Below are 18,337 nucleotides of genomic sequence, written 5' to 3'. Positions count from 1 at the left end.
AGCAACTTTAAAATAAGCAAACATGTCTTTATAAAAAGGAATTGAGTAGGAGGAACAGAGATCAACAAAATTATTGTTTTTTTTTTCTACAATACCTTATATTTTATTACATGCTGAAAAGATCGCCACAACTTAAATTTCCTCTCTTTTTCTCCTCCTTAGGCCAAGTTCACAGATGACTGCAAGTTCAGGGAGCGTTTTCAAGAAAATAGCTATAATACCTATGCCTCAGCAATACATAGAACTGAAAAAACAGGGCGGGAGTGGTATGTGGCCCTGAATAAAAGAGGAAAAGCCAAACGAGGGTGCAGCCCCCGGGTTAAACCCCAGCATATCTCTACCCATTTTCTGCCAAGATTCAAGCAGTCGGAGCAGCCAGAACTTTCTTTCACGGTTACTGTTCCTGAAAAGAAAAAGCCACCTAGCCCTATCAAGCCAAAGATTCCCCTTTCTGCACCTCGGAAAAATACCAACTCAGTGAAATACAGACTCAAGTTTCGCTTTGGATAATATTCCTCTTGGCCTTGTGAGAAACCATTCTTTCCCCTCAGGAGTTTCTATAGGTGTCTTCAGAGTTCTGAAGAAAAATTACTGGACACAGCTTCAGCTATACTTACACTGTATTGAAGTCACGTCATTTGTTTCAGTGTGACTGAAACAAAATGTTTTTTGATAGGAAGGAAACTGGAATTCTTTGTACTAATACAGGGAGCACACTCCTTCAGTTCAGCAAGACATAAAGCCTTTTGCTTTATGCTTGAGGGATATTTAGAACTTTGTATTTTCGGAAAGTTAAATAACAGGGACTACGTATTTTTCTGACTTTTACAGATTAACCTGAAAGAACATACATGATACATTTTTATTTTTGGTTTCCAAAGAATATTTTGATGCAGATAAAATATTTTGTTAACTTTTGTTTTTTTTTTTGTTTGTTTTCTTAAAAGTACCTCTGCATTGAGCATATTTTCTTACTTTTATTATTTTAATTAATATGACATAAGCAATCATTTTATGCTGTTTATGAATTATAAATGTGTTTATAGCTCATTTGTAATATGGAAATCTTTTACATTTTTCCTATTCACTGCACTTTTTTATTGTTTTTATTTCTAGCCATACCTCAGATAATATGTTTAGTTTTACATTTTAAAATGTTTAAATTCTCTTTCACAGCACCAAAGGCTCAGCTTGGATTTGTGTGTATGTGTATGTCAATTCATGACATTATGTGGAATCCTGCACCTTTGGTGGCTGGGATATGATGGGTTAGAAGCAAGGAGAAAATATAAGGACTTTTTGATGGAATTAAATGTGGGAGGTAAGGAAAAGGATTTAGAGGTAAAAGTACACTAAGTTTGCAACATTTATTGAGATCTAAGTCTGTCTTGCCTTCATTTCTCTTTTTATCTCCCCCTTGCCCTCATTCTTGAACAGCTGGAGGAATACATTTTATTCTGTCCATGAAGCATACACTATGAAATTCAAGTGCTTAAAAATACTTCTATGACTCTCTGCTATCCCACTGTATAGATCCACAGGGAGCAAACACTTAGAAATGATAGAGAACTGAAGGAGATCAATGGTTTAACAGTTATCCATGCCAAGTCCCATTGTCAGAAATATTCTTATTACTCAGTCAAACACTCTTTGAGCTTCCCTTCCTAAAGGTAACCATTACAGTGAATAGATGTGCCCTTTTATAAGGAAACTTCTGATGTTTATTTAAAAAACTGGCCTTTTGATAGAGGTAACTTAATTTGGGAATTTGTTATGTTGAAATGGCATTTAATTTCAACCTAAATACTGACTGCTGGACATAAATCACAGAAAATTTAACTTAAGAAAATTTACAAAATTTATTCTCAGGTAATCATTTTAATAAAGTTCTGCAAAATACACATGTTTATCTTACATTCAGAAATGTGGCTAAAAAGGCATAGCTAAAGGCTAAACATATGGCTTTAGTAGTAACAAAAGGGTTCATAGAAACTTCATGGTTTGCATTTAAACATGTTTAAAGTATACTTATAAACTATTTTTTTCTTAAAGCAAACTACAATTTATTTTGGTGCACAAATACAAAGTGGAAACTTACCAAAATTGAACTAGCTACCATATAAGCAGATTGCTTTAATTTGATGGGAAAATAGTACACACACATATATAACAAATAATATATTAAAAAACCCATCCATCAACTAAAACATTTTATGTATACATCAGTATAGTGCTTCATTATAAAGCCAATTATCTGATTAAGCATTCTTTCCACTGAATGCATAATTTTTAAATAGCATAAAATGAAATGCTACAAAAAATTGAACTAATTTATACTTTAAAGTATTTCTGGGTTAAATGAAACAATGAAATTTTTTAGTATGTCCAACTCTCATCCAAATGGCATATGACCCTGTTTACACAGCCTAAAGCTAAAAATATTACTCTAGTTTATTCTAATCTATTGTTAAGTATTGTGCACTCTATACCAAGTTCTTAGGGCACATGAAAAATTTTAGCTGCCAAACAGAAACTAGTAAACATATGTTCCTAATAAGTGAAGGGAAAGATAATAATGATGGTCAACAATAAGCCACGTCAATGCATAAGTTGTATAGGCTAAATGTTGCTTGTAGGCTACATTAAACTCAAATGTAATAGTTTATCTTATACTCCTGGTTTGATTTGATTAGCATATTAACGTGAAAGTAGGATAGCTACTAAATATATATTATGCAAGTCAGGAATCATTAATTTCAAAATTTAAAGCCATGCTAAAATTAAAAAGAGAATATTAAATTACACAATTACACTTGTCTTTACTGGCCATACAAAATGATTTTTTTTTTTTTTTTTTTTTTGAGACAGAGTCTTGCTCTGTCACCAGGCTGGAGTGCAGTGGCATGATCTCGGCTCACTGCAACCTCCAACTCCCTGGTTTAAGGGATTCTCCTGCCTCAGCCTCCCAAGTAGCTGGGATTACAGGCTCATGCCACCACGCCAGCTAATTTTTGTATTTTTAGCAGAGACGGGGTTTCACCATGTTGGTCAGGATGGTCTCAATCCTGGCCTCTTGATAGTCCTGACCTCATGATCTGCCCACCTCAGCCTCCCCAAAGTGCTGGGATTACAGGTACAATGATGTATAATTAATGCTTAGTGAAGCATAAAGTTACCTACATCAATTAATTAAATGAACTTATGTACAGAAAACATGTATAAATATAAGTCTATACTAATGCTTACAACTTTCTAAGAGGGTTCTTGCTTATGTAGCTTTTTATTGTTTTAAGTAACTAGAACCACCAAATATCAAATAAAATTATTTGGTTATGGTTATGTTCATCTAAACACAACAATAACTTTTATATTAATATTTAGGAGTCTATTTTGTCTATAGGTGACAAACATCTCCAGACTAACATGTCAGTTTTATCAATTATATTATGTTTAATTATTTAAGATTTCTTTATATGGAACATCTATAGAGATAAATAGAAATTTTCAATAAGATGTAGTAACACTGTGATTTATCTTTCAAGAGTCTCTCTTCACTTCCTTCTAAAGAGACTAATTTGAGAGTACAGGTGTATATTAATTTTCTTGGTTCTTTCAGCTGAATTATATTGGTCCAGAAGTTCAAAATCATGTGACAATAATAAGGGATACTGACAGAAGTTATTTCCAAGTTTGTGTATATATTATAAAAATTACATATATAAAACTAAGGCTTTTATTTCTGTTATTTTTAAGCTTTTATTTCTTGTAGCTAAAAATAAAACATCATAAATCTGGTAGGTAAATTTCTTATTAAATCAATCTTGAAATAGAAAATGTAATAACTTTCTTACCATTAACATTTTTTACCCTTCCATAGAAGGGAGGGAATAAATCATGACTTATCCCATTTTCAATAACAAAACGAAACTATGGCACTAACCAAAAACTTGCATTCTGGCATAATTTTTACAGTTGCAGAGAATTGTTTCTGGGCTCATTAAAAAAAGTAGTATTGCAGACATTGCTGCAATGGGAAGCAAACAATAACTTCTTAAAGGAATTCTACACCTCCTTTAAGATTTACTTAATTGCTACATCTAAATTCTGATAATTTAAAATCCATTTTAGGTGATACAATTTTTTAAAAGTTTTGAAGGAAACCTCTGGATAAATGGACAAGGCCTATTTTTTTTTTTTTTGTAGTCAATCCAACCGTACTGGCCAATTTTTGAATTAAGATTATATGATTAGGTATTAGCAGAGACAAAGAGTTACCTCCTCCATCTTACTCTGCCCTATTTGAAAGTCTCAGGGGAGAAAAGGGAACAAGATGCTGATCCAACCTGAGTGGAGTCAGGTGAGGCATCTTTACACCTAAGAATTTTTATTTTATTTTATTATTATTATACTTCAAGTTCTAGGGTACATGTCCACAATGCACATGTCTGTCACACATGCACACATGTGCCATGCTGGTGTGCTGCACCCACCAACCTGTCATCCAGCATTAGGTATATCTCCTAATGCTATCCCTCCCCTCTCCACCCACCCCACAGCAGGCCCCGGTGTGTGATGTTCCCCTTCGTGTGTCCATGTGTTCTTATTGTTCAATTCCCACCTATGAGTGAGAATATGTGGTGTTTGGTTTTTGGTCCTTGCAATAGTTTGCTGAGAATGATGGTTTCCAGCTTCATCCATGTCCCTACAAAGGACATGAACTCATCATTTTTTATAGCTGCATAGTATTCCATGGTGTATATGTGCCACATTTTCTTAATCCAGTCTATCATTGTTGGACATTTGGGTTGGTTCCAAGTCTTTGCTATTGTGAATAGTGCTGCAATAAACATACGTGTGCATGTGTCTTTATAGCAGCATGATTTATAATCCTTTGGGTATATACACAGTAGTGGGATGGCTGGGTCAAATGGTATTTCTAGTTCTAGATCCCTGAGGAATCGCCACACTGACTTCCACAATGGTTGAACTAGTTTACAGTCCCACCAACAGTGTAAACGTGTTCCTATTTCTCCACATCCTCTCCAGCACCTGTTGTTTCCTTTTTAATGATTGCCATTCTAACAGGTGTGAGATGATATCTCATTGTGGTTTTGATTTGCATTTCTCTGATGGCCAGTGATGATGAGCATTTTTTCATGTGTTTTTTGGCTGCATAAATGTCTTCTTTTGAGAAGTGTCTGTTCCTATCCTTAGCCCACTTTTTGATGGGGTTATTTGTTTTTTTCTTGTAAATTTGTTTGAGTTCATTGTAGATTCTGGATATTAGCCCTTTGTCAGATGAGTAGATTGCAAAAATTTTCTCCCATTCTGTAGGTTGCCTGTTCACTCTGATGGTAGTTTCTTTTGCTGTGCAGAAGCTCTTTAGTTTAATTAGATCCCATTTGTCAATTTTGGCTTTTGTTGCCATTGCTTTTGGTGTTTTAGACATGAAGTCCTTGCCCATGCCTATGTCCTGAATGGTATTGCCTAGGTTTTCTTCTATGGTTTTTATGGTTTTAGGTCTAACATTTAAATCTTTAATCCATCTTGAATTAATTTTTGTATAAAGTGTAAGGAAGGGATCCAGTTTCAGCTTTCTACACATGGCTAGCCAGTTTTCCCAGCACCATTTATTAAATAGGGAATCCTTTCCCCATTGCTTGTTTTTGTCAGGTTTGTCAAAGATCAGATAGTTGTAGATATGCAGCATTATTTCTGAGGGCTCTGTTCTGTTCCATTGATCTATATCTCTGTTTTGGTACCAGTACCATGCTGTTTTGGTTACTGTAGCCTTGTAGTATAGTTTGAAGTCAGGTAGTGTGATGCCTCCAGCTTTGTTCTTTTGGCTTAGCATTGCCTTGGCGATGCGGGCTCTTTTTTGGTTCCATATGAACTTTAAAGTAGTTTTTTCCAATTCTGTGAAGAAAGTCATTGGTAGACATCTAAGAATTTTTATGACATTGAATCAGTCAGCTGGGCTACACATCATCAATCAGTATTTCAGCAATTTTATGCAATAAAAATAATATTAGATTATAAACCAAGAACTCTCATTTATGTTTTAGTTTATTAAATTGTTTTTGTCTTTATTCAGACATAAATATCACAAGTCACTCTCTAGCACCTGTTTTACCCTTCACCATTTGATCTCTAACATGATTTCTAGATTTATTACCAGTGATTGTAGGATTCTTACAATGTTGAAAGTTCTATGAGATCATAAAAAGGGACATAGTTCCTTCTCTAATGAAACTAAATTTACGTCCAGATGAAACTGGACAACCACGTGAAAAAAAAAGCTGTCAATGAAGTTATAAACATAGATCTTTTTAAAAGATCTTTTCTTAGTTTAAAAAATATCCACTGAGTAAGTTTGTGAGATTTGATCAAGACATTTACAAAGCTGGGATCGATTTTGGGCTTAACATTTTATGAAGGATGTAAAAAATTTGAATTAACCTGGAGGAAGAATGGTCAGAGTGGTATCATTGTTGATAATAAATAGCCCTACTTAATTAAACATGCAATTTTAAAATCAGCTCTTTTGTGATTAAAGTTCCCCATTCTACATGAAGTCTTCTAGAAATTCTTGAAGAAATATGAGCAATTTCTTCTTGACATCATGCCTCCAAATAAGATAGCTCAGGACACAATTTTCTGTCACCATTCCCTTACTTTCCCAAAAATTCAGGAAATGTTTTCTGAGATCCCTCCTTGCACAAGGCACTCAGCTAGCAAGACATTCTTGGACTTGCTCAGTGCTTGTTTAGTAGTTCCTTGTGTATATTTACTTCAATGTACTCTCATATTTTGAACTTCTGGAGAAAATATGTCTGCCCTCATTGCACATTTCCCACCCTAAAATCAGGCTAATAAAAATAACTCAATAAATGCTCTTAGCGAAAAGCAAACTTGAATGATGTATTCCTCTGGCTTAAACACTTTGTAGAGGCTATTGGATATTCTAGTTATTCACAAAACTTAGTGTATAATTATAATTATAGGTTCCTGGCATATGTTAGTTGCTCAGAAATGCTTTTAGGATGTATACATGTGCTGAATAAGATTTATCGGACAAAAATGATGATGACAGGTAAGAGAATTTCATGTTAAATATGAAATGTCTCCTATAATAAGAGTAAGAACATCCACTGTCCCTCCTACTGTACTTGAAGTTCTCAAACATAAATTTTTAGACCAAACTAAAAATATCAGGCACTTGCAGCTGCATTTAAGTATCAATACATGTCATCATATGACACTTCAATTTCACTAGCAATCATAAAAATAGGTTACTGTGCAAATCCCAGTGCTTTTGCTATTTGTAGGCCAAACAAGCAGTCTAGTAGGATGCCAGTAGGTATCAGTGGGAGAGTAAAGACATTTCTTTTCGGTAATTTATTTCTAGATGTGCTTGTCCCTTTCCCTAGATAAACTCTCTCAGAGAAGACTGACATTTTTCTGTATCCTACAGAGAGATTAGTGAATGCATAATCACACAGTGACAGGTCCAGCTCCAATGTGTTTCTCATTAAATTCTCTGTCGTTCCCTCTGTGGGAAACTGGACAATTTATCAGATTTTCATACAGGGAGGTGAATTTCTGCTGAGGAGGCAACACCAATGTCTTTTACCTTCCTGAGTGCAATTATGGCTGAGCTTCCCTGATAGTACTCCATTTTATGATAGGGTTGTCATTGTAGGATGTGTGCATTCTATAACTTCTGACACTGGTTATATATTTACACTTTTTAAAGTTAGCTAGTTGTCCTACATTTGCCTTAACACAGAATGTCTGAGATTAAGCATACCTGTATACTAAAATATTAATTGTACAAGGAGAATATACAAAGATTTCTCTAACAGTCACCATCTTAATGGAGCATGTGAGAGAATGAGTTTCAAATCTGGAAACAGAAAGTAGCATAAAAGCGTATGTTCTCAGTCAATTCTTGATTTTTTTTTGCATAAAAGATGAATTTCAAAGGGGAGAAAAATATGTTTTCTGTTTAAGTAATGAAAGAATAACCGTTATGGCAATAACTACCATAAATTTTGTCTGAGATCTGGAGTTCCTTTAAGTTATGATTAGAAGGAAAATTCATGCCCATTTATTTATGTTGCCACATTTGTTGTATCACTGTGTAAAACAACAGATCAGCTCTGACAGAGAGTTTGTTTTCACTTTAGATATCATGTTGCCTAAGATTCTCAGCCTTTACCATTTGGTGAGCAAGTGAACAAATGAGAAAAATACACACGCATCCCACCTTGCTGGTGCAGAGCACAAACCACAAGATTTCTCCACTAGTCAAGGGAGTTTAATGTTTAATGACACAAAATCAACTCAGTCTAGCAAAACTCCAAGGTCCAAAGGAGCCAAGCAAACTAAAAGAATAATGATTTCTTGGTTGCTAATAATTCATGGCAGAAACCACTAATAAGTTTCTAATATAAGCATTCAGTGTTCATTTAACCCCTTATAGCTGGCATTATGCTGGGGTTCTGGGAATAGAATTAAACACATTGGTTTGAGGGAAATTTACATTCTTGCTGATAATATTAGGGAAGTGAACCATAGCTTTAGAATACGATATGCAGTTCTTGGTAGGTTAAAAATGACACTTATTCTTGCCAAAGAAATTTAGTATGTTGGGTCACTGTTTACCAGGATGGATCCAAAACCTTAAGCTGTAGTTTACATTACACATTTTAGAAGTAACTCTCAAGTTTCTTTGATGCTCCTTTTGGGAATTTACAGCATTTTTTATTGGATATTAACCTACAGGATGTTATCAAAGATGCAAGATGTTTCTATGCTTATTTTAAGATAATTAGGGATCCAATGGAACGTAAGAAAATTGTGTGCAGGCTTTTCTAATTCCATCTGCTATAACAAACATTTACCTTACAGCTGGGATTGGAAAAGCAATACGATCTGATTCCAGGATTGCTCAGAAATTGGAAAAAAACTGACCTGTGCTTCCCAAATTTATTTCCCAAGACAAAGATGTCTATAGCACAGAAAAAATTGCATGAATTAAAAAATCAAGATGTATTATTAAATATGGTCCTGAGTATTGCTTAACATTTCAGTTCTTTTTCTACCTGTTTGCTGGAAGCAAGAACATTGTTAACAATTTAGCACCTTTTTCATTAAACACCACCTCCCACTGTTGGTCTTAAATAAAGGATTATATATATATATCAGACTTCCTTTGAGAACAGCTGCTGCTTTTTGGACTGCTAGGATTAGTGCAAACAAACCTCCCCCAGGACATTTAAGGGGGTTGGCAAATGCTGCTGTGTCTACTTTGGTTGTTATAGAGGCACCCTTGCAGTGGTTTCAGCCAGCGTTCCTGTAACATTGGCCTGCAGTCAATAAATATTTCATGTCTCTTTCCCCTAGGGTGTGCTCAGAAGACCACCCTGCAAGTTTCTGCCTCTGTGGTCACAGCTTCATGCTGTGGGCGTAAAGGTGGGTGTGCAGCCAGAGGCAGGATGTGCAGGCAAGATCCAATGTGGTTAAAATTTGGGATCACTAGTCTGGCTTTAGGGAATCTGGAGACTATTTCATGTTAACACTCATTCTAAGAGAGAAAGCATGTCCATCAGAGGATTATCATTAAGCATCAGTGTGATTCACTCAAGGGTTAATAGAAAGAAACATTCATAAGAGGTGAGGTTTCAGGTTAAGAGAGAAATAGGAGCCTCTTGTTCTTCTCACCAGAGTGTAGAATGTCTTCTTCCCTTTAGGAAGAAGACCCTCAAAGTTTCCAGAAGGTTCCAAAGTTTCCTAAAGGACCCAAGTGGGAAAGGATCCATGTCTCCTTAGCTCTTTAAAACATGTCATGAATCAGGCATCCAAACAATAATGCACTCAGTGACTGAGTGAACATCTAGTGAACCGAATGATTCAGAGATTGGTCGAGATTTATTAATTGCCTAAAAAAGAGACTCAAAGGCCAGGGAAAGTAGAGCCAGTTTTGCTTTGCTTAAGAAAATAAGAGGAAAAATAAAAATGGTGTTGCACGTTGCTTTTGGGGCCTAATATCACTTTCCCTCCACCCTCGCAGAGGGTAGGTCTAACTCTTGTTAGTTATCATTTGGATGGTTTGCTTAGTTATTCCCTGTCTGTTTTCCATAGACATTGTTTGAGTACTTACTATATGCCAAATATGCCACAAGTGATGGGTGTAGAGATAAATAAGACCTGGTTTCTTCCCTCAAGAAGCTTGTAGTCTAGATGAGAAGACAAACAATTAAAAAAATATGCTCTATATATCCCACGAAGGCAGAGCTGGACTACTGTAATAAGTACTGCCACCTTACTTTTGAACAGTGCTTTTTAGTTTTAATGTAGCACTTAAAGCGTTCAGAACATATTTAGCTGCCTTATCTAATTAGATATAGAAGTAAACCACCTAAAAGGAAATGAATGGCTTCTAAGAAGTTAGCATTTAAACCTAAGATACCTTGATGCTTGGTCCAAATTCCCTTTTCAGTGCTCATAACTCAGCTGCTGAATATGCAGCTTCTCAAGGCCGTGCCTCTTACCTTAGGCAACTACCAAGGTTACATTCATTCCCACGGTACCCTGAGGCCAATAACTAGCTGATTCAGAAATACAATGGCCTGACCCCCTTGCCACGATTTTTAATCAATATGAAGGGCCATAGCAGCTTCAAGGCACCCCTAGGATCAGCTGAGGCCCCAGCTGCCGACATAGAGAAGACAATTTTCTCCCTCCACCCTGCCTTTTTCATTTCCTTACAGGTAGGGACACAGATACAAGACAATACTCTCGACTAAATTTGAATTCTAGATAAACAATAATTTTTTGTATAAGTATGTTGCAAATATTGCATAGGTATCCTGTAGTTTTATTTGCTAGGTCTGGCACTACTATGTACAATTGTAACTCTGAAGATCACTCCATGTGAACGTGCTGTGTGCTACTCTCAGCCTCAGAGTGTTGCTGGGGAATCCATTCTCTGGGAAAAGGTATTGTGGTCAGGAAGCACAAGGGAGGGCCTGGACTGCCAGAGAAAAGTGTGAGGGGAATAAGAAGAGGATCCTCTTTCTACAATCAGAGATGAAGGCATATTTCAACATTCTCATGGGCATAAAGAAGTTTATACTCATAAGCAAGGCAAAATTCAAAAGTTTCAGTGGCTATACAAAGCCTAAAATATTCTTTATCCAAAGCGTGATCTTGAGGGCTTAATTCTTTGCTCAGCCTCCCAAAACATTAGCTGTATGTGTTTGTACATATAATACTAAGGCACATGGACTGTCTTTTCCTAAATTATGCAAGGCATGTGATCAATTTGGGGCTTATTAATGACATTTCTGAAAGTCTCTCAAAAAGTTGGTCAGCCTTTCTTCATAAAACACATTTTTTACATGTTTTACAAAGTGCCACATGCACCTGGCCTTTCTGCTACCTCAGCAGCTATTTCTTCCTGTCTCTTTGGCTAGCTCCTCTTTTACCTGACCTGTAAACCTTGTGGGACCCCAGGGAGGTAAACTCACTTCCTATGTGATTTCACCTCCGCCTTACATACCAGATGTATGCTGACGACTTCCACATTTAAATCTCCAGCCTCAACCTCTCCCAGAATTTCACATTCACGTAGCCAACTGCCTGTTGCAGCAATTCTATATTGCTACAGGATATCTAACAGGCATCTGAAGGCTGACATGTTCAAAACTCAACTCTTGTTCCCAAACCAGTTAAGCTTCCAGACTTCTACAGTTTAATAAACAGCATGATGATTTATTCAGTGACTCGAGCCAAAAATCTAGGAATCATTCTTGTGTCTTTCCTTTCTCTCATAACCCTCATCCAGTACGCCAGCAACTCCTTTTGGCTAAACCTTTAAGCAAATTCTGAGTTCTTTCTCTGTCTCTACTCCATATCTCATCTTTGGCTTGACCTGTCGCTATATCCTCTCAACTGGTCTCTCTTCTTCTCACTACAGTGGATTTTACAGAGAAGTCAAAGTGAAATTTTAAAAACAGAAATCACGTATTTTTCCTGCTCAGAACTCTTCAGTGGCTTCCCAGCCCACTAAGATGGAGCTAGTCCTTTCCTCCCTCTCTTGTTCCATCCCCTAGTCTCTTCCACCTCACTAACTCTGCTTTAACCCAATGCCTGGAATGCCTTTCCCCCAATTGTTCAGCTATTCTACTCCTTCTCTCCTCAGAGATGCCTTCCCTGATGACTGTTTGAAGTGTCTTCCCCTACTTACTCCATCTCATCCCCTTCTTATTTTTGTTAGTGCATTTTTCATGCTCCTTAATTATCTTGTATACTTTGGTGTTGATTGATTTCCTCAGGGTTATATAAGTAAGTCTGTTTCCCCCCAGTAGAATGTAAACACCTTGTGTAAAGACCCTTCGCTTGGCTTCTTCACTGCAGGATTTCTGGTTCCTGGTGTGGACCTGCCACAAAGGAGGTACTCGATATTTATTTATTTATTGGAATGACAATATTCCCTATTCTAGAAAAGGCTAGAGGGTTGAAAGTAAGTGAACTATACAATTAGCCAGAATGATTAGTCAAGCTTTAATTCTAATAAGCTCTCCAACTGGAATGCTAAGTTTGTCTGAAAGTGCAATTAATTCTCTGGCCGAACATGAAAAACCTCCCAACGATTTACCAATTTTTCAGTAAGGTAAATTTTGTAGAAGGATTAGGAAAGCCTTAAACCCTAATGTGGTATCACCATGTTTGCAAGCTCCCCTAGACAATTTATCTATGCCCTTGCTGGATGTGGTCAAGATTCTAAGGATCTGCCTTATGAGCAACACTAAATAGCATATTAATATTAATAAATATCTGTATGGCATAAAACTGAGACATTCACCAGCAAATATACAAATACATAACTACTCTTTGATTAATTTTAGGATAATCCATCAAAAGTAATGTGAATATTATACTTTCTTTTTTCCAATATTAAAACATTTTTAATTGACACATAATTGTACATATTTATGGGATACAATTTGATGTTTCAATACACATATATGTTATATAGTGATCAAATTAGGGCAGCTAGCATTTCCATCATCTCATGTATTTATCATTTTTTTGTGGTGAGAACATTCATAAGCCTCTCTTCTAGATATTTTGTATTATACAATACATTATTGCTAACCATAGTCACCCTATTGTGCAACAGAACACTAGAACTTATTCCTTCTATCTAATTGTAACTTGTACCTGTTGACCTACCTCTCCCCATCTTTCCTTCCTCCCACCCCTCCCCACTTAGTCTCTGGTAATTACTGTTCCACTACCTGCTTCTACAATATCAACTTTTGTATTTGTTTTTCTGTGTTTGACTTATTTCACATAAAATTATATCCTCCAGGTTCATCCATGTTGTCCAAATGACAGGGTTTCATTTTCTTTTATGGCTGAAAAGTATTTTATTGTGTATATTTACCACATTTTCTTTATGTGTTTATCCATTGTTGGACACTAATTTGATTCCATATCTGAGCTATTGTAAATAGTGCTGCAATAAACATGGGAGTGCAGATACATTTTCAACATGTATATTTCTGTTGGATATATCCCTAGTAGGGGGATTGCTGGATAATAGGGTAGTTTTGTTTTTAATATTTTGAGGAAATTTCCTATTGTGTTTCATAATTGCTGCACTAATTTACAATCCCAAAAACCATGTGTAAGTGTTCCCTTTTCTCCACATCCTTGCCAATAGTTTTCTTTTGTCTTTTTTGATAATAGCCATTCTAACTAGAGTGAGGTGGTATTTTATTGTGGTTTTCATTTGTATTTAGCATAAATGATTAATGACATTAAGCATTTTTTTCATATATCTGTTGGCCATTTGTTTGTCTTCAAAGTCTGCTAAGGTCTTCTGCCCACTTTTAAATTGGATTATCATTATTATTATTATTTTTGCATTGAGTTCCCTTTATATACCGGATATTAACCCCTTGTCACATGTATAGTTTACATATATTTTCTCCTATCCTGTAGGTTTTATTTTCACTCTTGTTTCATTCACTGTATGAAAGCTTTTTCATTTGATGTAATCCCGTTTGTCTATTTTTGCTTTTGTTGCCTGTGCTTTTGAGGTCTTACTTAAAAAATTTTCACCCAGCCCAATGTCGTGAAGTGTTTCTCCTATAAAAATTATGCTGTGAAGCATTTCTTCCAGTAGTTTTATAGTTTCAGGTAATATTTATTGATTGAATGAATGAGTATGGTCAGTTTTGCTACAACAGTTGTTTCGAAAACCCTAATTTGTTCCAACTCCATTGATAGATTAGGAAACAATTTGAGCATAATGTAAATTTTGTGTTGACTCATATGCAATTTCATCTGTGAGAAACACTAGATATTTCAGCTGAACTGAGCTATGTGGGAATACGCAATATATACATACACATACCTGATGAGATCAATGAGCCATACCTATTCATACCTGGCATTACAATTTTCCATCAGATACCCCTCCTTCAAACATGTTGTGGACTAAATTGTTTCCCCCTAAAATTCATATGTTGAAGTCCTCACCCCTAATATAACTGTATTTGGAGATGTGGGCATTAAGGAGATAATTAAGGTTAAATGAAGTCAGAAGGATGAGTCCCTAATCCATTAGGACTGGTCCTTAAAAACAAAGGAAGAGACACTGGAGCTCTCTTTCCCCTCATGCACAGAAAAACAGTAAGTGAGGAGAAAGCAACAAGGCAACCCTCTGTAAGCCGACAAAAGAGCCCTCAATAGGAACTGAATCTGCTGGCACTTTGATCTGGGACTTCCAGCTTCCAGAACTGAAAAAATAAATTTGTTGTTTAACCCACCTAGTCTGTGGTATTTTGTTATGGCAGCCTGGGAAGGCTAATACAAACCACTTGACAATACCTCACAAGCCACAACCCTTTCTATTGCTACCCTACTCATGCAGCGCAGCATGCATCCTCCTATTTTTGTCCCTCTTTTTAAGCTTTTTTGAATTTTTCCTCCCTGTTCTCTTTTCTTTTTCTCTTGATCTTTCCTTTATGATAGAAGCTTTTTTTCTCAGTTTATTTCTTCTCCTCTTCTTTTACACAGAACACGCTAGAAACTTAAGTACAAGCAAACTTCAGACCCTTTTGAAGGTAAGATGCTCTATTTATTATAGTATTTGTATATTTCTTAAACTTTTAACATGTTTAAGACTATGTGTACTTTTTATTGGGCCCTTATCCTTTTTTCCATGTCTCTGAAGAAGGTTTGTTTGTTTGTTTTTTGAAACGTAGTCTGGCTCTGTCGCCCAGGCTGGAGTGCAGTGGCACGATCTTGGCTCACTGCAAGCTCTGCCTCCCGGGTTCACACCATTCCCCTGCCTCAGCCTCCCGAGTAGCTGAGACTACAGGCACCCGCCACCATGCCCCTAATTTTTTGTATTTTTAGTAGAGACGGGGTTTCACCGTGTTAGCCAGGATGGTCTTGATCTCCTGACCTCGTGCTGGGATTACAGGCCTGAGCCACTGCACCCGGCCAGGTTTGTTTTTAATTTTATTTATTTATTTACTTTTATTTTACTTTAAGTTCCAGGATACATGTGCAGAACATGTTTGTTTACATAGCCTTGTTACATAGATATATGTGTGCCATGGTGGTTCACTGCACCTGTCAACCCATCATCTGGGTTTTAAGTCCTGCATGCATTAGCTATTTGTCCTACTGCTCTCCCTCCCCTCGCCCCCTAATGCCCAACTAGCCCCAGTGTGTGTCCTTCCCCTCTCTATGTCCATGTGTTCCTATTGTTTAATGCCCACTTACAAGTGAGAAAATGCAGTGTTTGGTTTTCTGCTCCTGCATTAGTTTGCTGAGAATTATGACTTTCAGCTTCATCCATGTCCACGCAAAGGACATGATCCCATCCCTTTTAATGGCTGCATAGTATTCCATGGTGTATATATACCACATTTTCTTTATCTACTATAGTATTGATGGGCATTTGGGTTGGTTCTGTTTTTGCTATTGTAAATAGTGCTGCCTCATGAAGTTTTTGAGTATTAATCCCTTAACCCTGTTTTCCTATGAGTCCTGTGGTTTTTATTCCACAATTTTGCATATTGCAGTGATTTTTTTAGAAATACCTGTTGAGCTATAAGAGAAATGACTGGTTTTTACCCTCACAAAAACTTAGCAAGTTAGAAAAATGTATCCTTATTTTACAGATGAAGCAGAAGATCGAAGCATTTGGTATAAGCCACAATGTGTTCTTTACTGTGCCAAATATACTTTTGTCTTGAATCTTCTGATATTAACTTTTATTTTTTAATGTTGGTAACCAGCTTTAATCTAATCAACTTCTAAAAAATCGTATTTTGTAGTATATTTATCTTGGCACAAGGAAATGAGGACATGGCCTAGATAATTTAGGTCCAAAGTCAACCATTAACCATATAATCTAGATTAAAATTTTAAACAGTATTGAGAGGGGACAGTGTGCTGGCAGCCTTCACAGCCCTCGCTCACTCTCCGCACCTCTTCGGCCTTGGCGCCCACACTGGTCGTGCTTGAGGAGCCCTTCAGCCTGCCGCTGCACTGTGGGAGCCCCTTTCTGGGCTGGCCAAGGCTGGAGCCGGCTCCCTCAGCTTGCAGCAAGATGTGGAGGGAGAGGCGTGGGCGGGAACCGGGGCTGCCCACGGTGCTTGCGGGCCAGCACAAGTTCCAGGTGGGTGTGGGCTTGGCGGGCCCCCGCACTCCGAGCGGGAAGGCCAACCCTGCAGGCCCTGGGCAGTGAGGGGCTTAGCACCTGGGCCAGCAGCTTCTGTGCTCGACTTCCCGCTGGGCCTTAGCTGCCGCCCTGCCAGGCAGGGCTTGGGACCTGCAGCCTGCCATGCGTGAGCCTCCCCCATGCCGTGGGCTCCTGCGCAGCCTGAGCCTCCCCAAGGAGCGCCGCCCCCTGTTCCACGGCGCGCAGTCCCATCGACCACCAAACAACTGAGAAGCATAGGCACAGGGGCGGGACTGGCAGGCAGCTCCACCTGCTACCCCAGTGCAGGAGCCACTGGGTGAAGCCAGCTGGGCTCCTGAGTCTGGTGGAGACTTGGAGAACCTTTATGTCTAGCTAAGGGATTGTAAACACACCAATCAGCACCCTGTGTCTAGCTCAGGGTTTGTGAATGCACCAATCGACACTCTGTATCTAGCTACTCTGGTGGGGACTTGGAGAACCTTTATGTCTAGCTAAGGGATTGTAAATACACCAATCGGCACTCTGTATCTAGCTCAAGGTTTGTAAACACACCAATCAGCACCCTGTGTCTAGCTCAGGGTTTGTGAATGCACCAATCGACACTCTGTATCTAGCTACTGTAGTGGGGACGTGGAGAACTTCTGTGTCTAGCTCAGGGATTGTAAACACACCAATCAGCACCCTGTCAAAATGGACCAATCAGCTCTCTGTAAAACAGACCAATCGGCTCTCTGTAAAATGGACCAATCAGCAGGATGTGGGTGGGGCCAGATAAGGGAGTAAAAGCAGGTTGCCGGAGCCAGCAGTGACAACCCACTTGAGTCCCCTTCCACAGTGGGGGAGCTTTGTTCTTTTGGTATTTGCAATAAATCCTCCTGCTGCTCAGTCTTTGGGTCGACTTTGCATTTATGAGCTGAAACACTCACCACGAAGGTCTGCTTTTTCACTCCTGATCCAATGAGACCACGAACCCACCAGGAGAAAGAAACTCTGAGCACATCCCAACGTCAGAAGGAACAAACTCTGGACACGCCGCTTTTAAGAACTGTAACACTCACCGCGAGGGTCCGCGGCTTCATTCTTGAAGTCAGTGAGACCAAGAACCCTCCAATTCCGGACACAGTATGTCCTCCTTACTATGCTCAATTGACTGAGTTGACAATTGCTTGATGCATGCTTCATTTTACCTTGTGGGTCATATATACATTATTAAATAATATCAGTTTCAAATTAAACAGACTCAGCAGCAATTAAAAATTAATTATATTAACATAACCATTTTAAATATAATTTTAAGAAGCCATGCATTTTGTTAACAGCTAGTATTTACCATACTATTTGCAGGTATATAAAAATGACTAGAGAAGTCTTATTCTTTCTCTGGTTGTTCCATGTGTTTTATATTATTGGTTGTGTAAGTTCTCTAAAGCTGGGAGCCATTTGTGTTTAGTGCTCTATAAAGGAAGGAACTGAGACCGGCAATAGAAATTTATTCTTCAACTTAGCTCTGCCACAAATTAACTGGAAGAGCTTGGACATCTTATTAGGGTTTGACCTGATAAATTGTAAAGTTTCTCAGCAATGAGATCTGGGTTTTCGGCT

At 37.7% G+C, this 18,337-nt stretch overlaps 1 protein-coding gene across 6 annotated transcripts in view; it reads left to right on the top strand.

Annotated features, from left to right (window-relative positions):
• CFAP299 (cilia and flagella associated protein 299) overlaps positions 1-18,337 on the top strand; it is a 692,782-nt gene that overhangs the window by 19,640 nt on the left and 654,805 nt on the right. For 4 of the 6 annotated variants that reach the window (XM_063809506.1, XM_063809505.1, XM_063809507.1 and 1 more), the window contains exon 2: positions 15,097-15,143. In XM_063809506.1, coding sequence (XP_063665576.1) covers positions 15,097-15,143 — 47 coding nt within the window. Of the gene's footprint in view, positions 1-162; positions 4,870-15,096; positions 15,144-18,337 lie in introns of those variants that run through there. The other 2 variants (XM_526572.9, XM_001144486.8) reach the window with 1 other exon arrangement.

The sequence above is a fragment of the Pan troglodytes genome, chromosome 3, assembly GCF_028858775.2.
Source record: "Pan troglodytes isolate AG18354 chromosome 3, NHGRI_mPanTro3-v2.0_pri, whole genome shotgun sequence".
Lineage (NCBI taxonomy): Eukaryota > Metazoa > Chordata > Mammalia > Primates > Hominidae > Pan > Pan troglodytes.
This window is presented reverse-complemented; position numbering and strand designations above follow the sequence as displayed.